This window comes from Motacilla alba, chromosome 29, assembly GCF_015832195.1.
Source record: "Motacilla alba alba isolate MOTALB_02 chromosome 29, Motacilla_alba_V1.0_pri, whole genome shotgun sequence".
Lineage (NCBI taxonomy): Eukaryota > Metazoa > Chordata > Aves > Passeriformes > Motacillidae > Motacilla > Motacilla alba.
In genome coordinates this window covers 241,915-259,785 of record NC_052044.1, presented here as the reverse complement: position 1 = coordinate 259,785, position 17,871 = coordinate 241,915, and the positions used below count along the sequence as shown (strand labels likewise).

The 17,871-nt window shown below is 50.2% G+C and overlaps 2 protein-coding genes across 2 annotated transcripts; both read right to left on the bottom strand.

Moving 5' to 3' along the window:
- Window positions 1-2,905: 2,905 nt before the first annotated feature.
- LOC119712764 (keratin, type II cytoskeletal 75-like) lies at window positions 2,906-6,533 on the bottom strand. The gene is made up of 9 exons (XM_038164386.1): window positions 6,042-6,533; window positions 5,447-5,661; window positions 5,120-5,180; window positions 4,926-5,021; window positions 4,514-4,678; window positions 4,134-4,259; window positions 3,517-3,737; window positions 3,222-3,256; window positions 2,906-3,102 (listed from the first exon to the last, which is right to left on the bottom strand). The coding sequence occupies exons 1-9, from the start codon at window positions 6,525-6,527 to the stop codon at window positions 2,906-2,908; spliced, it is 1,602 nt and encodes a 533-aa protein (XP_038020314.1). The 5' UTR covers window positions 6,528-6,533.
- A 4,556-nt stretch (window positions 6,534-11,089) lies between these two features.
- LOC119712740 (keratin, type II cytoskeletal 6A-like) lies at window positions 11,090-15,709 on the bottom strand. The gene is made up of 9 exons (XM_038164333.1): window positions 15,131-15,709; window positions 13,972-14,186; window positions 13,403-13,463; window positions 13,114-13,209; window positions 12,737-12,901; window positions 12,432-12,557; window positions 11,969-12,189; window positions 11,694-11,725; window positions 11,090-11,587 (listed from the first exon to the last, which is right to left on the bottom strand). The coding sequence occupies exons 1-9, from the start codon at window positions 15,623-15,625 to the stop codon at window positions 11,391-11,393; spliced, it is 1,608 nt and encodes a 535-aa protein (XP_038020261.1). The 5' UTR covers window positions 15,626-15,709; the 3' UTR covers window positions 11,090-11,390.
- Between the last annotated feature and the right edge of the window lie 2,162 nt (window positions 15,710-17,871).

The window sequence follows — 17,871 nt, the reverse complement described above, 5'->3', positions numbered from 1 at the left end:
CTGGCCACGCGCCAGTGCACCCAGAATATACTTACTCATTTCCTGCTGTGAGATAGGATTAGAAGTAAGGCAAAGCAGGCTCAAAACTTTAAAAAGGTATAAAGAAAGCTTTATTAACAGTAACTAAAAGAAAGAATAATAAGAATCAGAATAAAATCTTTAGAACACTTCTCCTCCCCCCTACAACTTTTTCCTACTAACAATGTACAGAAACAATTCAGTCAGTTTATCACTTCTGGAACAGTCTTTCTTCAGTTTGCTTAGGGAGAGAAGTTCCTCTTGTCAATGTTGTGGAGACTTCTCCACAAGGAAACAGTTCTCTCATGGCTTTTCATTTCCATGAATAGCAGACCTCCGTGAATCTGCACTCGTGAAGTCCCTCCCATCTTTCACAGCTGTATTTATGGGTCATGTCAACTTATGGGGCACTATTTTAAGGACGAGCTGTTCAAGAGCAAATGTTCTCTTTATCTATGTCTGAGATCATCTTCATCTCTGAGAACAGAGGTCTTCTTCTTTCCATGGAGCAGAGGGTCTTCATCACTCTTCCCTCTCTCTCTGTTCAGACTTCTCATGGAATCACAGCTACTTCAACATCTGCTTACTTTAGCATGGAGGCCTTTGTTCAAATCTACAATTAGAACACTTAATCTCCTCATAGTTTTTCAATGAGTTACAGGGAAAAAGAGTCTGCTGTATCAATGTAGCAAAAAAAATTACATCTTTCTCCACAGCTTCACAAAAGGATTTCAGCCCCAAGATCAAGGCATCTCCTCATCCCTCCCATCTGGGACTTGACTCTTTCTTCACTGACCTTGGTGTCTTCATGTTGTTCCTCTATGTGGTCTCACTCTGGCCTTTTCTCTCACCCGAGGGAGGATTGATGTCTGTAGGTCTCATGAGTGTACTGAAAGAGTTAATATCTCACCCAGGCCTGCAGATTTCTGCCGGGCAGTGGTGGAGCTGTCTATGGTAGAGGATTTCTTCAGTGGCCCTGCCGGGGGAAGGGCCAGGATCTCAGCAGCCAGGCCAGAGCACAGCGGCAGCACGGCCGGTGGCCAATGGCTTCTCCTCCCCCTCCCAGGGGTTGCGGATGCCTCAATGGTGGTAGAATCTTGGCCGAGCTGGCTCGGCCCGGGGCTGCTCCTGGGGCCCGGTGAACCCTGCTCGCCCTGGGCTGGCAGCGGGGCAGAGTTTAGCAGCAGCCAGAGGTTAGCAACCGCGGCCTCGGCCCTGCAGCCTGCCCTCCCCTGCCCGGTGGTTGCAGGTGAACCTCAGTGGTGGTAGAGTCTTGACTGAGCCGGCTCGGCCCCGGGGCTGCTCCTGGGGCTCAGCAGACCCCAGCTCAGCCTGGGCTGGTGGCAGGGCAGGGCTTAGTAGTGGCCAGATGCTAGCAACCACGGCCACGGCCTGGCCTTGGCCCCACGGCCTCCCCTCCCCGGCCTGGCAGCCGCTGGGGCCTGGCGGCTCCCCGGGAAGGGCCTCGGCCCCATGGCAGAGCCTGCTCAGCCAGGCCCGGCCAAGACAGGGGCTGGGCTGGCCTTGCTACCTGCTTTCAGGCTGAAAGAGAAAAGAGAATTCCCAGGATTTTTTGTTTTCAGCATGTGTGTGTTTACAGAGGCTTGTTCAGCTTTCTAGTTGTTTAACAAAGTGTCAATATTCAAAATGACTCACTGATTGGTTTCATCAGGCACAGGGGAAGCTCTCAGCAGCTCCTCTCAAAAAAACTCACTTCCGTGGTGGCTCCAATGATAAAGCCAGCATACCATTCTCTGGGGAGCCTGTTCAGTGCCCCAGCACCCTCTGGGGAAGAATCTTTTCCCGATATCCAACCTACACCTCCGCTGACACAGCTCCAGCCATTCCCTGGGTCCTGTCCCTGGTCCCCAGAGCAGAGATTGGAGCTGTCCCTTGGGATGAAGCTGCAGCCCCCGAGGAGTCTCACCTCAGTCTCCTCTTTTCCAAGGTGGACAAACCAATCCTCAGCTGCTCCTTCCATGGCCCCTGCAGACCCTTCCCCATCCACGTGGCTCTGGATGGAGCTTTGATGCTGGGCAGTGCTTAAATAAGAAACCAAACTCCAGCTCTGCTGCTGCCAGCAGGATGTGGACTGGAGAGGCTGGAGAAAGATGGGCGGGTGCTGAAGAGGACAAGCGACTTCCTTTCCAGTGCCCTGAGAATCTTTCACTGTCTCACAACACCCTCTGGGGACATTATTCCTCCCAAAGAGGGATTCTTTGGGGGTTTAATGGGTGTTTTCCATTTCTAATTATGGTAATGGCAGAGGCGGTGTTTTGTCAGTCCCTGCAGATGTGTGTGCAGATCAGATGAGCTGCAGCACTCATTTTCTTGGGAAAACCAGATTTATATCCCTCCATGACTCATCCCATTCAATTACAGAGGCTTGGGCGCAACTACTGAGGCATAAAAAGGCATAAAAGGTTGAGATGTCATAATGTAGGAATTGAGACAGAAGAGCTTTCTCTTGTGCCAAGTAGGAAGGGTACATATCTTCCCATCCTCATGGAAATAGAACATCCAAATGTTTTATTTCTGTTGGATATGAGGTCCATGGAGTTGGAGAGGAAGGAGATGTCTCAATTTGCATGTGCCTTTTTTACCTTCAAAGCAGCAAAGTTACTGTGCTGCACCAACCACCTTTTGCCACAAGGTAAGATAAAATAATTGGAATTAAAAAGAGGATGCAGCATAATTAATTCCACATGCCTTTTATTAGACAAACACTGGGAAATGAGGAATGTTGAGGGTCAAAGGACAAACAGGAGCACAGCATCTTTTATATAAATAATGAGACATGGGTTTGATTTCCAAATCTTTTGGAGGAGCTGGATGAGGATTGGACCCAAGAGAAGCCTTGGCGCTGGTGGGACCTGGAGTCAGCTCCTCAATAACATCTCCTGGTGGAGATGGACTTGAAGCTGGAGCTGCTGCCTCCAACCATGCATGAGCCACCTGTGCCGTGTCCACTTCCGGAGATGGAGCCTATTCCCATTCCAGCACAGACCACACCTCCAGCCCCACCACTGGAGCTCAGGCAGTTCCTGCTTCCATATTCCGTTCCTGAAGTGGTTCTGGTCACAGCTGCCAGAGGAAAACACCCTCATGAGAGGAATCCACAGGCAGTGGATGAGTGGGATAGGCTCTGAGCAGGGGTGGGAGGTAGATCTAGAAAGTGCCAAATGTCTCTAAAAGTTACTTACAGATGTTCACTGAGCCAGCACCTTCCCCAGAGAGCCTGTCAGGGAGCAAACGAGAGCCAGTGAGACTTCAAAGGGAACCCGTGAGCAGGACCTGCTCACAAAGGCAGGAAAAATTCCTTTGAATATTTTTGGAAGGTGGGAAGTTTGTATGAAAGGCTGCTGTTCCCAAACAGCTCCTCTTCACAGGCAGTCACTGGTCTTTAAACAGCTTTCAGGTCTGAACGTGGACCTAAACCTGACCAGGGTCTGCAATTCCATTGCACCTCTGAAAACTGGTACATAAAATCTCACCCACCTGCACTCCTCGCCCTCCAGCAGCTTCCTGTAGGTCGCGATCTCGATGTCCAGGGCCAGCTTGACGTTCATGAGCTCCTGGTATTCCCGGAGTTGCCGGGCCAGGTCAGCCTTGGCTTTCTGCAGGGCTGTCTCCAGTTCCTCCAGTTTGGCCCTGGCATCCTTGAGGGCTAACTCCCCACGCTGTTCTGCGTCGGTGATGGCCGTCTGCAACCCAGTGACCTGCAGGGGAAAATCCAGACTTTCATTCCTTATCAAGAGCATAATCCAGCTCTTTCTATCCTGGGGTCCCGATCCCACGTCTGATGTTTGGGTTAACATCAATAGGTGTGATCTTAGCCATCACTGATCCATGAACTGAATTCAATTCATTGAACTGATCCATGTTCTGAGCCAGGTCACAATCTGGATTTACCTCCACAGCTCTCAGAATCTCCTTGCGGTCATTAATACTACACTGAGTAACTCTTGGTGATGTCTCTGCTCTGATATAGATCCAGTCACTCTCATTCCTGATCCAGCAGAACTCCCTTGGTTGATTTTATTTTTATTCCCTGGACAACTCAGAGGTCAGGTCACAGCAAAGGTGATGTTTGATGCACTGGTGGTGCCCTTTACCTGTTTTTTCACACTGTCAATCTCGGATCGGAGCCTCTGGACGTGGCGGTTGAGCTCCGAGATCTCCTGCTTGGTGTTCCGGAGGTCGTCCCCATGCCTGCCAGCTGTGGCCTGCAGCTCCTCGTACTGTCACAGAGAGGAACAAACAGTCAGAGGAAAATAAGCTGGATTTAGAGCCCAACAGAGCGTAGGTTTGGGGGTGTTTGCGTGTTCAAAGATGTGTGTGTGTTCCCAATCCCAAACTAACACTTCTGAATTTCATAGGGTTATTAAATCCGAAGACGTTCTGTGTATCAAAATCACAGCGGACCAACCTCCCGTGGGGAATTTGGGGATGGGAGGATGGCTTTCCCTTTGCAGAAGCCTCCCCAGGCGCTTACCCTGGACTGGTACCAGGACTCGGCCTCGGCGCGGCTGCGGTTGGCGATGTCCTCGTACTGCGCCTTCACCTCGGCGATGATCCCCTCCATGTCAAGGCTCCGGTTGTTGTCCATGGTCAGGATAACAGAGGTGTCAGAGATCTGGCTCTGCAGCTGGGACAGCTCCTGCAAAAGCAGCAAATACTCCTGAGAGGTGCAACACAAATATTGCTTGGAGGATGGAAAGCCCCAGGGTTAGAGGGCAGAGCTGGGTGAACAAAAGGATTTTTCCAAGACAGCTTCATGCAGAAATGTGAAATGGAAAAACCATTGAATTATTTAGTGCAACAGAGGGGAAAATAATCAGCCCTGATGCTCTGAAATGGGAAAGGAAGGCAAGGACTGGGAGAAGGATATAAGCTCTGGTGCTCACAGCTTCGTAGAGGGCTCTGAGGAAGTCAATCTCCTCTGTGAGTGACTCCAGCCTGGCCTGCAGCTCTGTCTTTTCCAGGTAGGCAGTGTCCACCTCCTAGGAGAGGAAACACATCACCAGAATGAGGTGAGTTTCAGAGAAGCAGAGGAAAAGCTGGAGAAGGGGCTTGGGAGGCCACGTGGGTGGGCACCCACCTTCTTCAGGGTCACAAACTCACTCTCGACGGCCGCGCGCTTGTTGAGCTCCTCTTCGTATCTGTGGAATAGAGGTGGAGGGGTGGTCTGGGCTTGTTTTAAAATTATTTCATGTTTTCAGGACCAGCCTCTAATTTTTTTTTGTATGTACAATTCTGCACCTTGGTCTTTTTGCCCTGTAATTTTCTGCCTGTTAGTTTTCAGCCATATCTTGTATTAAACTCATGTTTTTCTCAGAGGATTAAGTCAGCAAAAAGGCTTTTTTCCCCTCGTTTTCTGCATCTGTTGCAGCCCACCCAGGCCCAGGCAGACCATGAACAGACTCACTTGTTCTTGAAGTCCTCAGCAATGCTCTGCATCTTGCTCAGCTCCCCTCCCAGGTTCTCCTTGTCTGTCATTAGGCTGCTCAGGTGCCTCCTGAGGTTGTTCAGGTAGGTCTCAAAGAGGGGCTCAATGTCCCTTTTCACTGTTTTGTTCCCCTGTTCTTGCAGAAGGGCCCACTTGGTCTCCAGGACCTTGTTTTGTTGTTCAAGGAATCGGACCTGGAGAGAGAAGAGTGTTTTAGGATGGTTTTCCTCGGGGACATGAGGCACATCCTGCGAGGATTCACTTGCTGGAAGGTGGGAGGTCTCAGCCCTTCAGGAACAGCTGGCAATTTAAACACTCCCGCTCTCTTTCCCAACTCTGCTTCCTTACAGCCAGTACCACCACTTTGTCCCTGATTTCTGGTCTCACTGCAGCATTCCTGAAACATGCGAATGGTCTCAAAGCTGGAAACCCTCAGGATTTGTTCGCAGGCTGCTGGGATTTTAAAACTGGCAGTACAGGAGCAGCAAAATTACAGCTAAAGATATAATTCACCCTTGTTTGTGCTTCCCCACCAAAGAATCACCACAGCATAACCAAGAATCTCAGGTCTCACCTTGTCGATGAAGGAGGCAAATTTATTGTTGAGGGTTTGAATCTGATCCTTCTCCTCCTTACGGATACTCTGGATATTGGGGTCAAACTCCAGGTTGAGCGGCTTCAGAAGGCTCTGGTTGACTGACACTTCATGGATGCCCCCAACTGGGACAGCAGGGAATCCAGGGCCACCACCAAACCCAAACGGACCAGCAACTGCCCCACCGAACCCACAGGAGATCCCAGTGCCAGCACCAAAACCTGCAGGTCCGTAGGAGACACCGCCTCTTCCAGCTATGGAGATCCTCTGGCATTCACCAAGGTTGTGGAGGCTCCTGCTTCCAAACCCTCCAGTGAGTCTTCCATAGCCAGTGGTGGCCCCGCAGCTTCCAGCTTGGGGTGCAGGGCGCAGGCAGAAGCTGGAGCTGCTGGCATTTGGGATGAAGGCAGAAGCAGCGCTGAAGTTCGTTCTGGCCTGGCTCCTCACGGTGCACTGGCGGGACATGGCAGCTGCCAGGAGTGATCCAAGGAATAAAGGAATAAGAGGAAGTGGCTGGAGGTGAAGCTGTGCTCCCCCAGCCTGGGACTGGCCCTTTATACCCTCCTGAGCTGGGGATGGCTCCGGTGTGGCGCTTATCCCGCTGATTAACCGGGCCCGGCACACCCACAGTGAGTTCACCATGAGCATCCACGGAGCTTTCAAAAAAGGGCAGAGGTTGCATTTTTTTTGGTGTTGAAATATCTGAGAAAACCTCGATAGTGGCTTCTCAGCTCCTGTTTGCAGCCACCCCTTTCCCACTCCCTCCTTCCACTGCTGCAGGAGATGGTTCCTCATTGGGCAAGTACTTGCTCATCTCCAGTTCATGGATGAATCAACTCAGGTTGTGTAAGGGTAATTTTTTTGATTTTGGAATGTTGGTTGCTGGTGCAGGGTCTGAGCTCTGAGAAGTGTCTGATCATGGGTCGTGGTTCTGAGCAAACTACAGAGGAGCAACAGCACCTCAGGTCCCACCCTGATGGGAGCTGTTCTCATGTTCCCGTGCCTAAACAAGAATTCTTTAAAGCACAACTGGGACAGGAGAGGGAAAGAGGTGATGGAGGGAGGGCCAGGGTGGTCATGGGGGAGTCTTGGAGAACCCACCACCAAAAAACAGCTGGGGAGTGGGAAGGATGTGGAGGGAATTTTATGAATAGTGTTCTCAGACCTTTTCTTTCTGTGAAAACTGTCCACATTCCACAGAATCATCAGGGTTGGAAGAGACCTTCAGGAGGACCCAGTTCAGCCCAGCACTACCATGACCACCCTAAAACATGTCCCCAAATGTGCCAGATCACCCTGATTTGGACTGACACCAGATGGTGACGTATCAGAACCTGCTCCAGAAGGGAGTTTCCGTCATCTGTGATGCCACAAACCCTGACTCGGCAATTTCTCAGGGCTTCACCTGTGCAGATTTTTGATCTGTTTCCTGACTCATGGGACGACCTTGTCTCTACACGGAGCTACCAGGTTGCCCTCCCCACGCCTGTTGTTTTTCCCCTCTTACTCACCAGGAAAGTCAGCGCTTAGGACATTGCTCACAGACACCTCTCTTCACTCCTACCCCCTGTGGCTTCCAGGAAAAGCCAAACAGGCATTTCCCTGGTGAAGGACATGGCATTTCCCTGGTGAAGGACATGGCGTCTCGGCTCCGGCACACAGGGGATTGTCCTAGAGCAGGCTCCCAAGAATCTCCTGGTGCTTTGTCTGGGTGACCTGGGGTGGGCATGCTTTTCCCAGCCCCTGTAGCCCCTGGGCTTTGTCAGGGGCTCAGCTGAGCACCCACTCCTTGAAGGAGGTGGCAGCCCGCTCACAGAGCATTTCTGGGAATCCATCCCAGATGTGACAGCCAGCCTGGTCAGAGAGCGAGAAAACGAAATAAGTTTCCCAGAATCAGCCTGAAAGACTTCAGAAAGTTGAAGATAAACAATGATAACTTATTATTATAAATAACCTGTAGGTGTTGTTTTCCTACTCTCTGTTTTCTTGTTTTTCTCAAAGATTATTTATAAGAAGGGCATCTTGTTAATTACCCAACCAAGGGAAATACATTCATTAAATAACCAATCAAGTTCACCTAAATCAAAACAACTTATAAAAAAAAGCAGTCCAAAATAAACAACACGTTGTACCAATCAGCCTTCTGGTGAGCCTGTGTCATTTCCTACTCAACAGCGACAATCCATAGCCTTCCCCAGCCACGTCCAGGCACTGGGATGTGCCGCAGGTGTTTGCAGGTGCATCTTTCGGGAGCTTGTCCTGGCACACGTGGCAGCTGAACAAAAAAGTGAGCGTGACCAGGGTCTCAGGAGTGAAATGAGCAGTTTCCCATCATCTCTGATTGCCTTTCAGCCAACGTTTTTTATTTTTATTTCTATTTTTCTCTATGTTCTTGTGACATTTGCATTACACCCTGGAACGACAATAACTGTCTTGGGAGTGTTTCAGCTCCTGTGTTACAACAAGCAGCTTTTTTTAAGAGAGGAGCTCCTGTGACTGAGCCTCAGGCTGTCCTAAAGAACCCTGTAAAATCCTTATGGGCACCAACCTGCAATCAGCTCCCTCCACACGCTGCAAATCCAGGCCCCTGAGTGCCAGCACCATCCATGTCATTATGACTAAGGCTTTAATCTGGGCTGGGCTGGAATTAATGGAGATCATCTTCTCCTGCTGAAACACCAGCCCCAGGTCACGGCTGCAATCTGATGGGATGCAGGAGGTGACAGCCTGGAGACCAGGGCCCTGCTCTTCAGCAAGGACAGCTGGAGGTTGGTTGAGCATTCAGAAGTGTGATGCCCTGAAAGAACAAATATTCTAGAGCTGGCGTTTCCTGGGCTGGATGACAGGCTTTGTACTCTCTGTGCTGTGACCCAGGTGTGGATGCAGTGGGCAGCACCTTCTGATGCCCTGTTGGACATGGGACCAAGTGTTGGCGTCACAGGTGATGGAAACTCCCTCCTGGGCCAGGTTCTGATATTTCCTGATCAGGGTGATTTGGCACATTTGGGTTTGAGGTGGTCATGGTAGTGCTGGGCTGGCGGCTGAACTGGGTCCTCCTGAAGGTCTCTTCCAACCCTGATGATTCTGTGGAGCGTGGACAGTTTTCACAGAAAGAAAAGGTCTGAGAACACTGTTCATAAAATTCCCTCCACATCCTTCCCACTCCCCAGCTGTTTTTTGGTGGCACATTCTCCAAGACTCCTGCTAATGCCCTGTCTAGTGACCCCTCACAACATGAGGGGCTGGAGCATGTCCAGAGCTGGGAATAGAGCTGGGGAAGGGGCTGGAGCACCAGGGGAGGGTCTGGAGAACTCCTGAGGGAGCGGTGGTGTCTCAGCCTGGAGAAAAGGAGGCTCAGAGGGGACCTTCTGGCTCTGCACAACTCCCTGGCAGGAGGAGGCAGCCAGGGGAGAGCCAGGCTCTGCTCCAAGGGAACAACAGGACAGGGGAAGCAGCCTCAGACTGTGCCCGGGGAGGTTTAGGTTGGACAGCAGGGGGAATTTCTCCATGGGCAGGGGCTGCCCAGGGAGGTTTGGAGTGCCCATCCTGGAGGTGTCCAAGGAAGGACTGGACGTGGCACTTGGTGCTCTGGGCTGGGTTACAAGGTGGGGATTGCACAGGTTGGATTCCATGATCTGGGAGGGCTTTTCCAGCCTCAGGGATTCTGGGGTTATGCAGTCCCATATGCTCATGGTTAGAGAGGGTGTGTTTGGGCAGCAGAAGGAGGGCCATTGGCGGACCTGGCCCAGGCTGCTGTTCTGAGGGAGGGAGGATACTGCTCCTTCCCTGGAGGCTGCTGAGAGAAGTGGTGGAGCAGGAGTGAGGACCCACAACCAGGCCTGCAAGATTTCAGGAAGGAGATTTCCTCAGGGATACACAAGCAGAGCAGAGGGCATCCTAGAAAAATTTGGGAAACTACTGGTCCTGAAGGAAACCCTGAATCAGTCTGTCATTCCAGCACTGCCAGTTCCCTTCTATTTCCCCAAATCCGTGAGTATTTTCTTAAGAGGGCCCCTCTACTTATTACTTGAATCTATTAAAATCCAGGGAGTGAGGGCTGGCATGTTTTTTCCAGTCACAACTGTTAATTCAAGTGACCTTCCAGCAGTGAGATCTGTCACTGCAGATGTTTCTCTGCTTTTACTTCTCCATTAATTTCTCCCAATTAGTCAGAACCACATCTGAAAGCCCTACACCTCCTCTGTTTTTTCTTCCACCTTCTCAAAACAAGACCATGTCTCCAACATATCCTAAGAACCTGAAGAAACACTGGATCTTGAAGACTTTCACTTTTCAACAGTGAAATAAATTCCTTTCTTGGGTTTTTAATAGCTACTGGATTAGTGGCATTCAATTCAGTGTAGGAACATGTCTGGTTCATAATTCTTACTGACCAGAGCACGGACCTGATCCTGCCCCTCTCTGTGGTCAGAGGGGAGGGAACATCAGCACCAGGACCCTGAGCCAGGGAGGGCTCTCAGCCTGCTCAGGCAGATGTTGGCACTGCTGGCTCCGAGGCGTGGGTGACACCGGGGGTTTGGGATGGATGATTCACCTGAACAGGCCAGGGGGTTGCTCTGGCTCCCCTGGGAGTTAATTCCCTCTTGTTTGAGGTTTGTGCAAGTACATCACACACCTGGCGCTGGGATCCCACCCCCAGGATCCAGGCTCTTGGATGCTCGATGGGCTGGGAGCTGGAAGTAAATGAAGCTCAGACCTTTTCCCCTATGCCTGACTCCTGCCTTGGCGTGTCCTGGTGTTTGGCTTCCAGGTGTTTTCCCTGCACCGTGGGGAGGGAATGTCGAAATCAGCACCAAACCTCCCTCTGAGGTTCTGCTGGGCTGGAGTGTTCTGGCTGCTGACAGTGAAATTCAGTAAATCTGAGTGAGGAGCAAAAATCTGAGCCTTTAACTGGTCAGGGCCTGAGGGAAAGTTCTTGTTACCTGTGTTTGCATGTGCTCTTGCACCTCTTTAATTAAAAGGACTACAAAATAGAATAAATTACATGTGCATTTTTATTAGACAAACTCCAGAAAGTGAAGAGAGACGAACAGTCATGGGACACATTTTATATACAAAATCCGGCCAAAAAATTGCTGAGCTGGAGCAAGCGAGCTGCAAATTTAACCCAGTGAGACTCAGGTTCCAGGGCTGAGCCCAACAGGATGTGTGCAAGACAACACAGCTGAGAGAGAGTTCCTAAAGTAAGGCTCCTGTGGGACAGGACTTGGGGTGCAGGTGGCCCTGGTTGTGCTCACCCCCGCCACGCTCCAGTAAGGGACCAGTTTTGGTGTTTTACGGTGCGTGGCGGTGACTGGAAGGAGAATTTTAGCTCCTGTAACTTCTTCTGGTGGAGGAGCTGGAGACAAACTTCATGCTGGAGCTGCTGCCAGCTCCGAGGGTGGTGCTGCTCACCCCGGGAACGCTCCCACAGTTGAAGCTGTTCCCCAAGTTGCAGATCCCCCCTCCCATGCTGAGGTTGCTCCCTCCTCCGTATCCCGTTCCCACTGTTGTTCTGGTGACGGCTGCAAGGAGGAAAAAGAAATGTTTCAGTATCTCCAGGCATTGGCTTCTTGGTGTAGAGACACGGGAATGTTTAAATAGGGCAATTCTTATATTTTAGAGACTTACAGATATTCACTGGGACCCCATCTCCAGCCAGCCTGTTCAGGGATAGAACACAAGGAAGAGGATTAGAAATCTCTTGATATTGGGGGGGGAACAATAAGATACATTTCCCAGAGGCCTTTGGGGAGAAAAATAAAATCACAGCATAATTCACGGATTTTTGTTATTGCCATTATCTGGGACAATCTTCCCTCTCTTGACATTTTGCTTAGCATTCCAGAAATGCTGAGCTTCTCCTGTGCCATCCCCAGCCCCAGGGCTGGATGTTTCCCACCCACCTGCACTCCTCGCCCTCCAGCAGCTTCCTGTAGGTCGCGATCTCGATGTCCAGGGCCAGCTTGACGTTCATGAGCTCCTGGTACTCCCGGAGCTGCCGGGCCAGGTCAGCCTTGGCCTGTTGCAGAGCATCCTCCAGCTCGGCCAGTTTGGCCCTGGCGTCCTTGAGGGTCAGCTCCCCACGCTCCTCGGCGTCGGCGATGGCAGCTTTCAGGTTTGCACACTATGGAACACAAAGCTCTGCTCAAAGTCCCCACCCCAGACCCAGGTGTTTCTTTACCTCCCCTGCAATCACAAGGTTTTATCCCAGCACCATCAGCTCCACCAGTTTTAGTGACAGTTTTCTTTTTTGAATGAAAAAGGGTCAAACTGAGCAGAACTGCTCAGGTTGCTCCAACCTTTTCCTTCCTCTCCCTTGCAAGTCTGGGGGTTAATTGGTAAAAAGTGGGGTTTGCTGCCCTTTACCTGTTTTTTCACACTGTCAATCTCGGATCGGAGCCTCTGGACGTGGCGGTTGAGCTCTGAGATCTCCTGCTTGGTGTTCCGGAGGTCGTCCCCATGCCTGCCAGCTGTGGCCTGCAGCTCCTCGTACTGTCACAGAGAGGAACAAACAGTCAAAGGAAAATCCACCATTTTTGGAGTTACCAGGGGCCTGAGAGCCCCTCCTCCAGCCCAGATCAACAGCTGGGAAGGTTTTCTTGGAAAAATCAGTCTTTATCTGTTCCAGACAAGATATGAAGATAAGAGCATGGAAACCCCAGATCCTTCACCTTGGTCTGGTACCAGGACTCGGCCTCGGCGCGGCTCCGGTTGGCGATGTCCTCGTACTGCGCCTTGACCTCAGAGATGATGCTGTCCAGGTCCAGGTTCCGGTTGTTGTCCATGGTGAGAACCACTGAGGTGTCAGAGATCTGGGTCTGCATCTGGGAGAGCTCCTGCAAAGAGCACAGGGAATGAGGTAATCCCCTTGGGAGATGCCTTTTCACCCTTCCAGGTGAGCTGCAGACCTGGGAGAGGCTGTTGCAGATCGTTATCTGAACAGCTCAGGTGTTGGTGCAACTCAGCTGAGGGGAAGGATTTAGCATCTCCCGGAGGGAGAGAAGTTCTTCACTGCGGGCCGGGATGTTTTGGAGCTGGTTGTACTCACTGCTTCGTAAAGTGCTCTCAGGAAATTAATTTCTTCACTCAGTGCATCTGCCCTGGCTTGGAGTTCCACCTTGTTCATGTAGGAAGCATCTACGTCCTGGGGGATGAGAGATTCTTGGGTGGTTTACACCCCTATCAGTAAATCAGGAACACGCATTGTGATAACAGTCCAGGGAAGAAACCATAATAAAAGTAAAGGGGTCGGAATTGTAATGGGTGGATTTATGACTGAGTGGGTGATCAGAGCTCTACAGTGAGCCATCCCACAGTGCCCTGGAATTTTCTCTCACCTTCTTGAGTGTCACAAATTCATTCTCTGCAATGGTCCTTCTGTTGATCTCATCTTCGTACCTAAAGGAGGACGGCACAGGGAGTTTTTGTTTGGGCAGGTAACAGAAAGATTTGAGTTTGCTGGAATGAATTTCCTTCAGAGCATTTTGCATACAATGCTCTTTTCCCTCAATGAGACACCAGGAGCTGAACCAGTTAAAACAAGTACATCAAAACTATTCGAACAAATCCATTATTTTTTACTTATTTCTGGCCATTAGTCATCCTCCTTCTGCTGTTTTAAGCAAATGAAATGTGCTGCTCTGAAACTTTCAGACCTACTGTGTAATTTTTCCCTCTCAGTAGGTAATTTAGTTAATAAGTCTTTGATCATGCTCCAAATTATTCCCTAAATGTTGGCGTACTTGGATCTGTTACTCCATTACCGAGAAAATTTCTCTTTGAGAGAAAGTCATTGCCAGGAATTCCAGGATCCCAGACTCTCCTGGATCCCCCAGTTGGTTTAAGGATGTTGAGAGGAGAAAGGCTGCACCTGCTCAGGTGAGTAGAGCATTAGCTCAAGACTTACTTCTTCTTGAAGTCCTCGACCAGGTACTGGGTGTTGACGAGTTCTCCCTCCAGCCTCCCCTTGTCGCTCAGCAAGGAGTTCAGCTGCACCCGCAGGTTGTTGATGTAGGTCTCAAAAAGCGGCTCCAGGTTGTTTCTCACTGTTTTCATTCCCTGCTCCTGCAGCAAGCTCCACTTGGTTTCCAGCACTTTGTTCTGTTGCTCAAGGAATCGGACCTGGAAGGAAAAATATCCTGAAGGGCCTTTGAAAGAACAGAGACTGGGGAGAATTTCCCTGCAAATGGGAGGGTCTCAGAACTGGCTGGGAGGGTAAAATGCTCCTTCCAGCTGGTTTTCAGAGCCAAATTCTCATCTGTTGAGAGATTTGACTACAGGCACCCTGTTCAGTGTTAGAAACTCTGGAACAACCCTTGATTTTCTGGCTTCCTATTAATTGTTTAAATTGAGAACAAGTACAGGGATTTTATGTGAAAAAATGTGAGCAAAATCACATAAGGAGCAAAGCAGGGCTTGCTCTTTAATTAAAATAAAATTGTTAAGGTGCTGCTTCTCCTTCCCTTCTGTAGAGCTCCTGTGCCCCACTAAATATCCAGAATATTGCAGCGTGTTCCTTGAAACCACAGAGGAGCAGCTTGACCAGAGCAGGAGCTGAGCAGATGTTCTTGTGCATCAGTGAAATGTGGTGGACAGACAGATTTGGATCAGATTTTGATATTTGGAACTAAAAATCCAAACATTTTGGTGACAGATGTAAATGCCTTTGAGGGAATTCAAGCATTGAGAAGCTGCTTCTCCCTTGTGCCAATTACTTGGTCATTTTAGGTGGGTTTCTGGAATTCATTTGATCATCTACAAAGCTGTTCCCAAGGCTCCTGAAATGCTCAGCCTAAAATCTCCAGAAGTGTGGGATTCTCCTCTGGAGATTGCTTTCCCCACTGCCTGTGAGATGTGGGAGCAGCAAATGAGGAGGAACTCAAACACTGGATGATTAATTCATGGCAACCGCTATGGAACAGGTGCCATTCCCTGGAGCTTCCAGGGCATCTTCCAGTCTTATTCCTCACTTCTATTCCTCCTTGATCAGCTTTTCTCCTCATCAAGCAGAAGAGAAAAGTGTCCCTGTCAAAAAAATCAGATATTTAGGAAAGCTCAGATCTCACCTTGTCAATGAAGGAGGCAAATTTGTTGTTGAGGGTTTTGATTTGTTCCTTCTCCTCCTTTCGGATCCTTTGGATGTTGGGGTCAATCTCCAAGTTGAGTGGTTTCAGAAGGCTCTGATTGATGGAGACTTCGTGGATGCCCCCAGCTGGGAATCCAGGGCCACCCCCAAAGGCCCCATATCCGTAGCCAAGGTTGGCTGGAACACCAAAGCCGCCCCCGTACACACTCCCGGCGCCACCACCAAACCCTGCTGAGCCATAGAAGCTGCCACCCCTTCCAGCCACGGAGATCTTCTTGCAGCCACCAACGTTGTAGAGGCTTTTGCTTCCAAAGCCCCCCCCGACCCTGGCAAAGCCACTGCCAGCATTGCAGCTGCCCAGGCGGGTGACGGAGCAGGAGCTGAAGCTGGTCCGGCACGTGTTGGGGACCATGGCCGAAGCAGCACTGAAGCCACTTCTCCCCCTCTGAATCCTCACGGTGGACTGGCGAGACATTGCTGAGGCTTTTTGGATTGGGGTGGATGCTGCAGCTAGAATAAAGGAGCAAAGGTGCTGGCCTGGAGCAAGGAGTAGGAGGGAAAGGAGAGAGGTGAACCTGTGCTCTGCAAGGGCTGGGGAGAGCCCTTTTATGCATGTATGAGCCTGGGATGGGTTGGATGAGGTGGATCATCTTTCTGATGAATTAGGCTTGGCATGTCCAACAGCATTCTGGAGAGTGAACTCACTCTGCACACACGCCCTGCTGAAATAATACAGCCCAGGTTCTCAGCAACAGGGAATTGTTTGGGAATAACTGTCGCCGGTCTTTGTAGACAGCCAGACTCGTCCCCATTTCAAAGCTGGAAAGTGCCGATGAGTCACGCTGGGCACTAGCAGCAAAACACCGCTCAAGTGCCTGTCACTCAACGCCTCTGTCATTGGAAAACTTCATCCCTCGGGATTGCTTTCACCCCTTTTGTTCACAAGCAGGGCTTGGGAAAGTTTAAATCCCTGTGCTTTAAGAGTGGGACTGGTGCCAGTTCCGCAGCCAGCCCTGCGGTCAACTGTTTTATCCTGGAGTTTTGGGATATCTTTGTGATAAGATTCTTGTGAAATTTGCCCAGACAGGTTGTGGACTCTCTATCCCTGGAGGTGTCCAAGGCTGGGTCAGATGGTATTTGGAGCAACCTGGCCAATGGAAGGTGTCCCTCTCCATGGGACTAGATGATCCTTAAGGTCCCTTCCCATCCAAACCATCCCGTGATTCCGTGGACCACGTGGAGCCACCACAGAAATCAATAGAGTTTTGCTCCCATCCCTAAAAAGCTCAGGTCCCTCTGGAAATCCTGCAGGAAATCCTGCTTCTCCAGGCTTATTCCACTGTCTTAAAAAATATAATTACATGAATAAAAAGTGAATATTTTGACAAGACCTTCTTGTTCCTGTGTGGATTTTGACAGCTGCCACTGAGCTCTGTCACAAACACGTGCTGCCACCTCAGGTTTGGACTTTATTTTAGCAGGATGAAAACAAACAAGCAAACAACTCAGAAATGTATACATAGGAGGAAAGATTGTGGGAATAGGAACTGCCTTGACTCCACTGGCTCTGTAGAAAATGAGCGCTCCAGGGCTGTTCCCAATGCACACATAATAAACACAATGTCATTTCCCAAGGATTTAATCAGCTCTTTCAGCACATCTGGAAGTGTGATCCTGCCTGCTGAAATCCGCTGGAAAGCACAGGATTCCCTCTGCCCAGAACCACTCTAGGACATCCTGGGTCTTTCCCGCCACAGGTACCAGCACAGCCCTTTGCATTTAACAGGTGGTTTGAGTAAAAACAAAAGGTAAAAATGTAAAAAATAATTCATTTTGAGGGACAAAAAGTGCTTGTGGTGTTTTGTGTTGTTCAGGAAAATAGGATTTGTATTTAATTTATTTATACAAAAGGCTGAAATTGTAAATGGATACCCCTGAGCAGCTTCCCCTTGTGCTGGCTGCAGGCCAGAGCAGCTACTGCTGCAGCACAGGAAGAATGGAATCACCATGGTGGGGGCAGCCGTGCTTCCATCTGCCCCTGCCTGGTGACATATCCAAGTGCAGGAAACTCCCAGAAATTTTTTGTGTCCCCCTTGTTTCCCAGCTGTCTGAGGGGCGATGACTGCAATGGAGGTTTTAAAATCAATGTTATTCTTAGGCAGGGTTTGTCAGGTTGGCTTTGTGTTTATTGCCAGACTGAGATTTTATTGCAAGGAAGGGCTGAATCCTGCAGGTTTTGCACTGTGAGGCCGTGTCGCTGGGTCTGACTCTGCACCCCTGGGAGCTGGAGGCAAACAGATCGGAAGCAAAGTCTGTGTCCGAAGGGCATTTTTGAAAGGATTATTGATCAGTCTGGGGGCTTTGCCCACCAACAGACAGATATCAGGACTTGAGGTCATGCGATTCATTCCCACGTGCTGGATTCCAGTCCCAGGCAGAAAGATCTCCAATTGAAAGAGGGGGAAATTAGTTTGGATATTGGGAAGAAATTCCTCCCTGTGAGGGTGGCAAGGCCCCGGCACAGGATGCCCAGAGAAGCCGTGGCTGCCCCTTCCCTGGAAGTGTCCAAGGCCAGGCTGGAGCAGGCTGGGACAGTGGAAGGTGTCCTGCCCGTGGCAGGGATGGGATGGGCTTTAAAGTCCCTTCCCACTCAAACCACTCCATAATCGTAGGACATTCAAAAGTGGCTGGAAGTTGCCAGCCCACGGTTCCTTTGGGAAT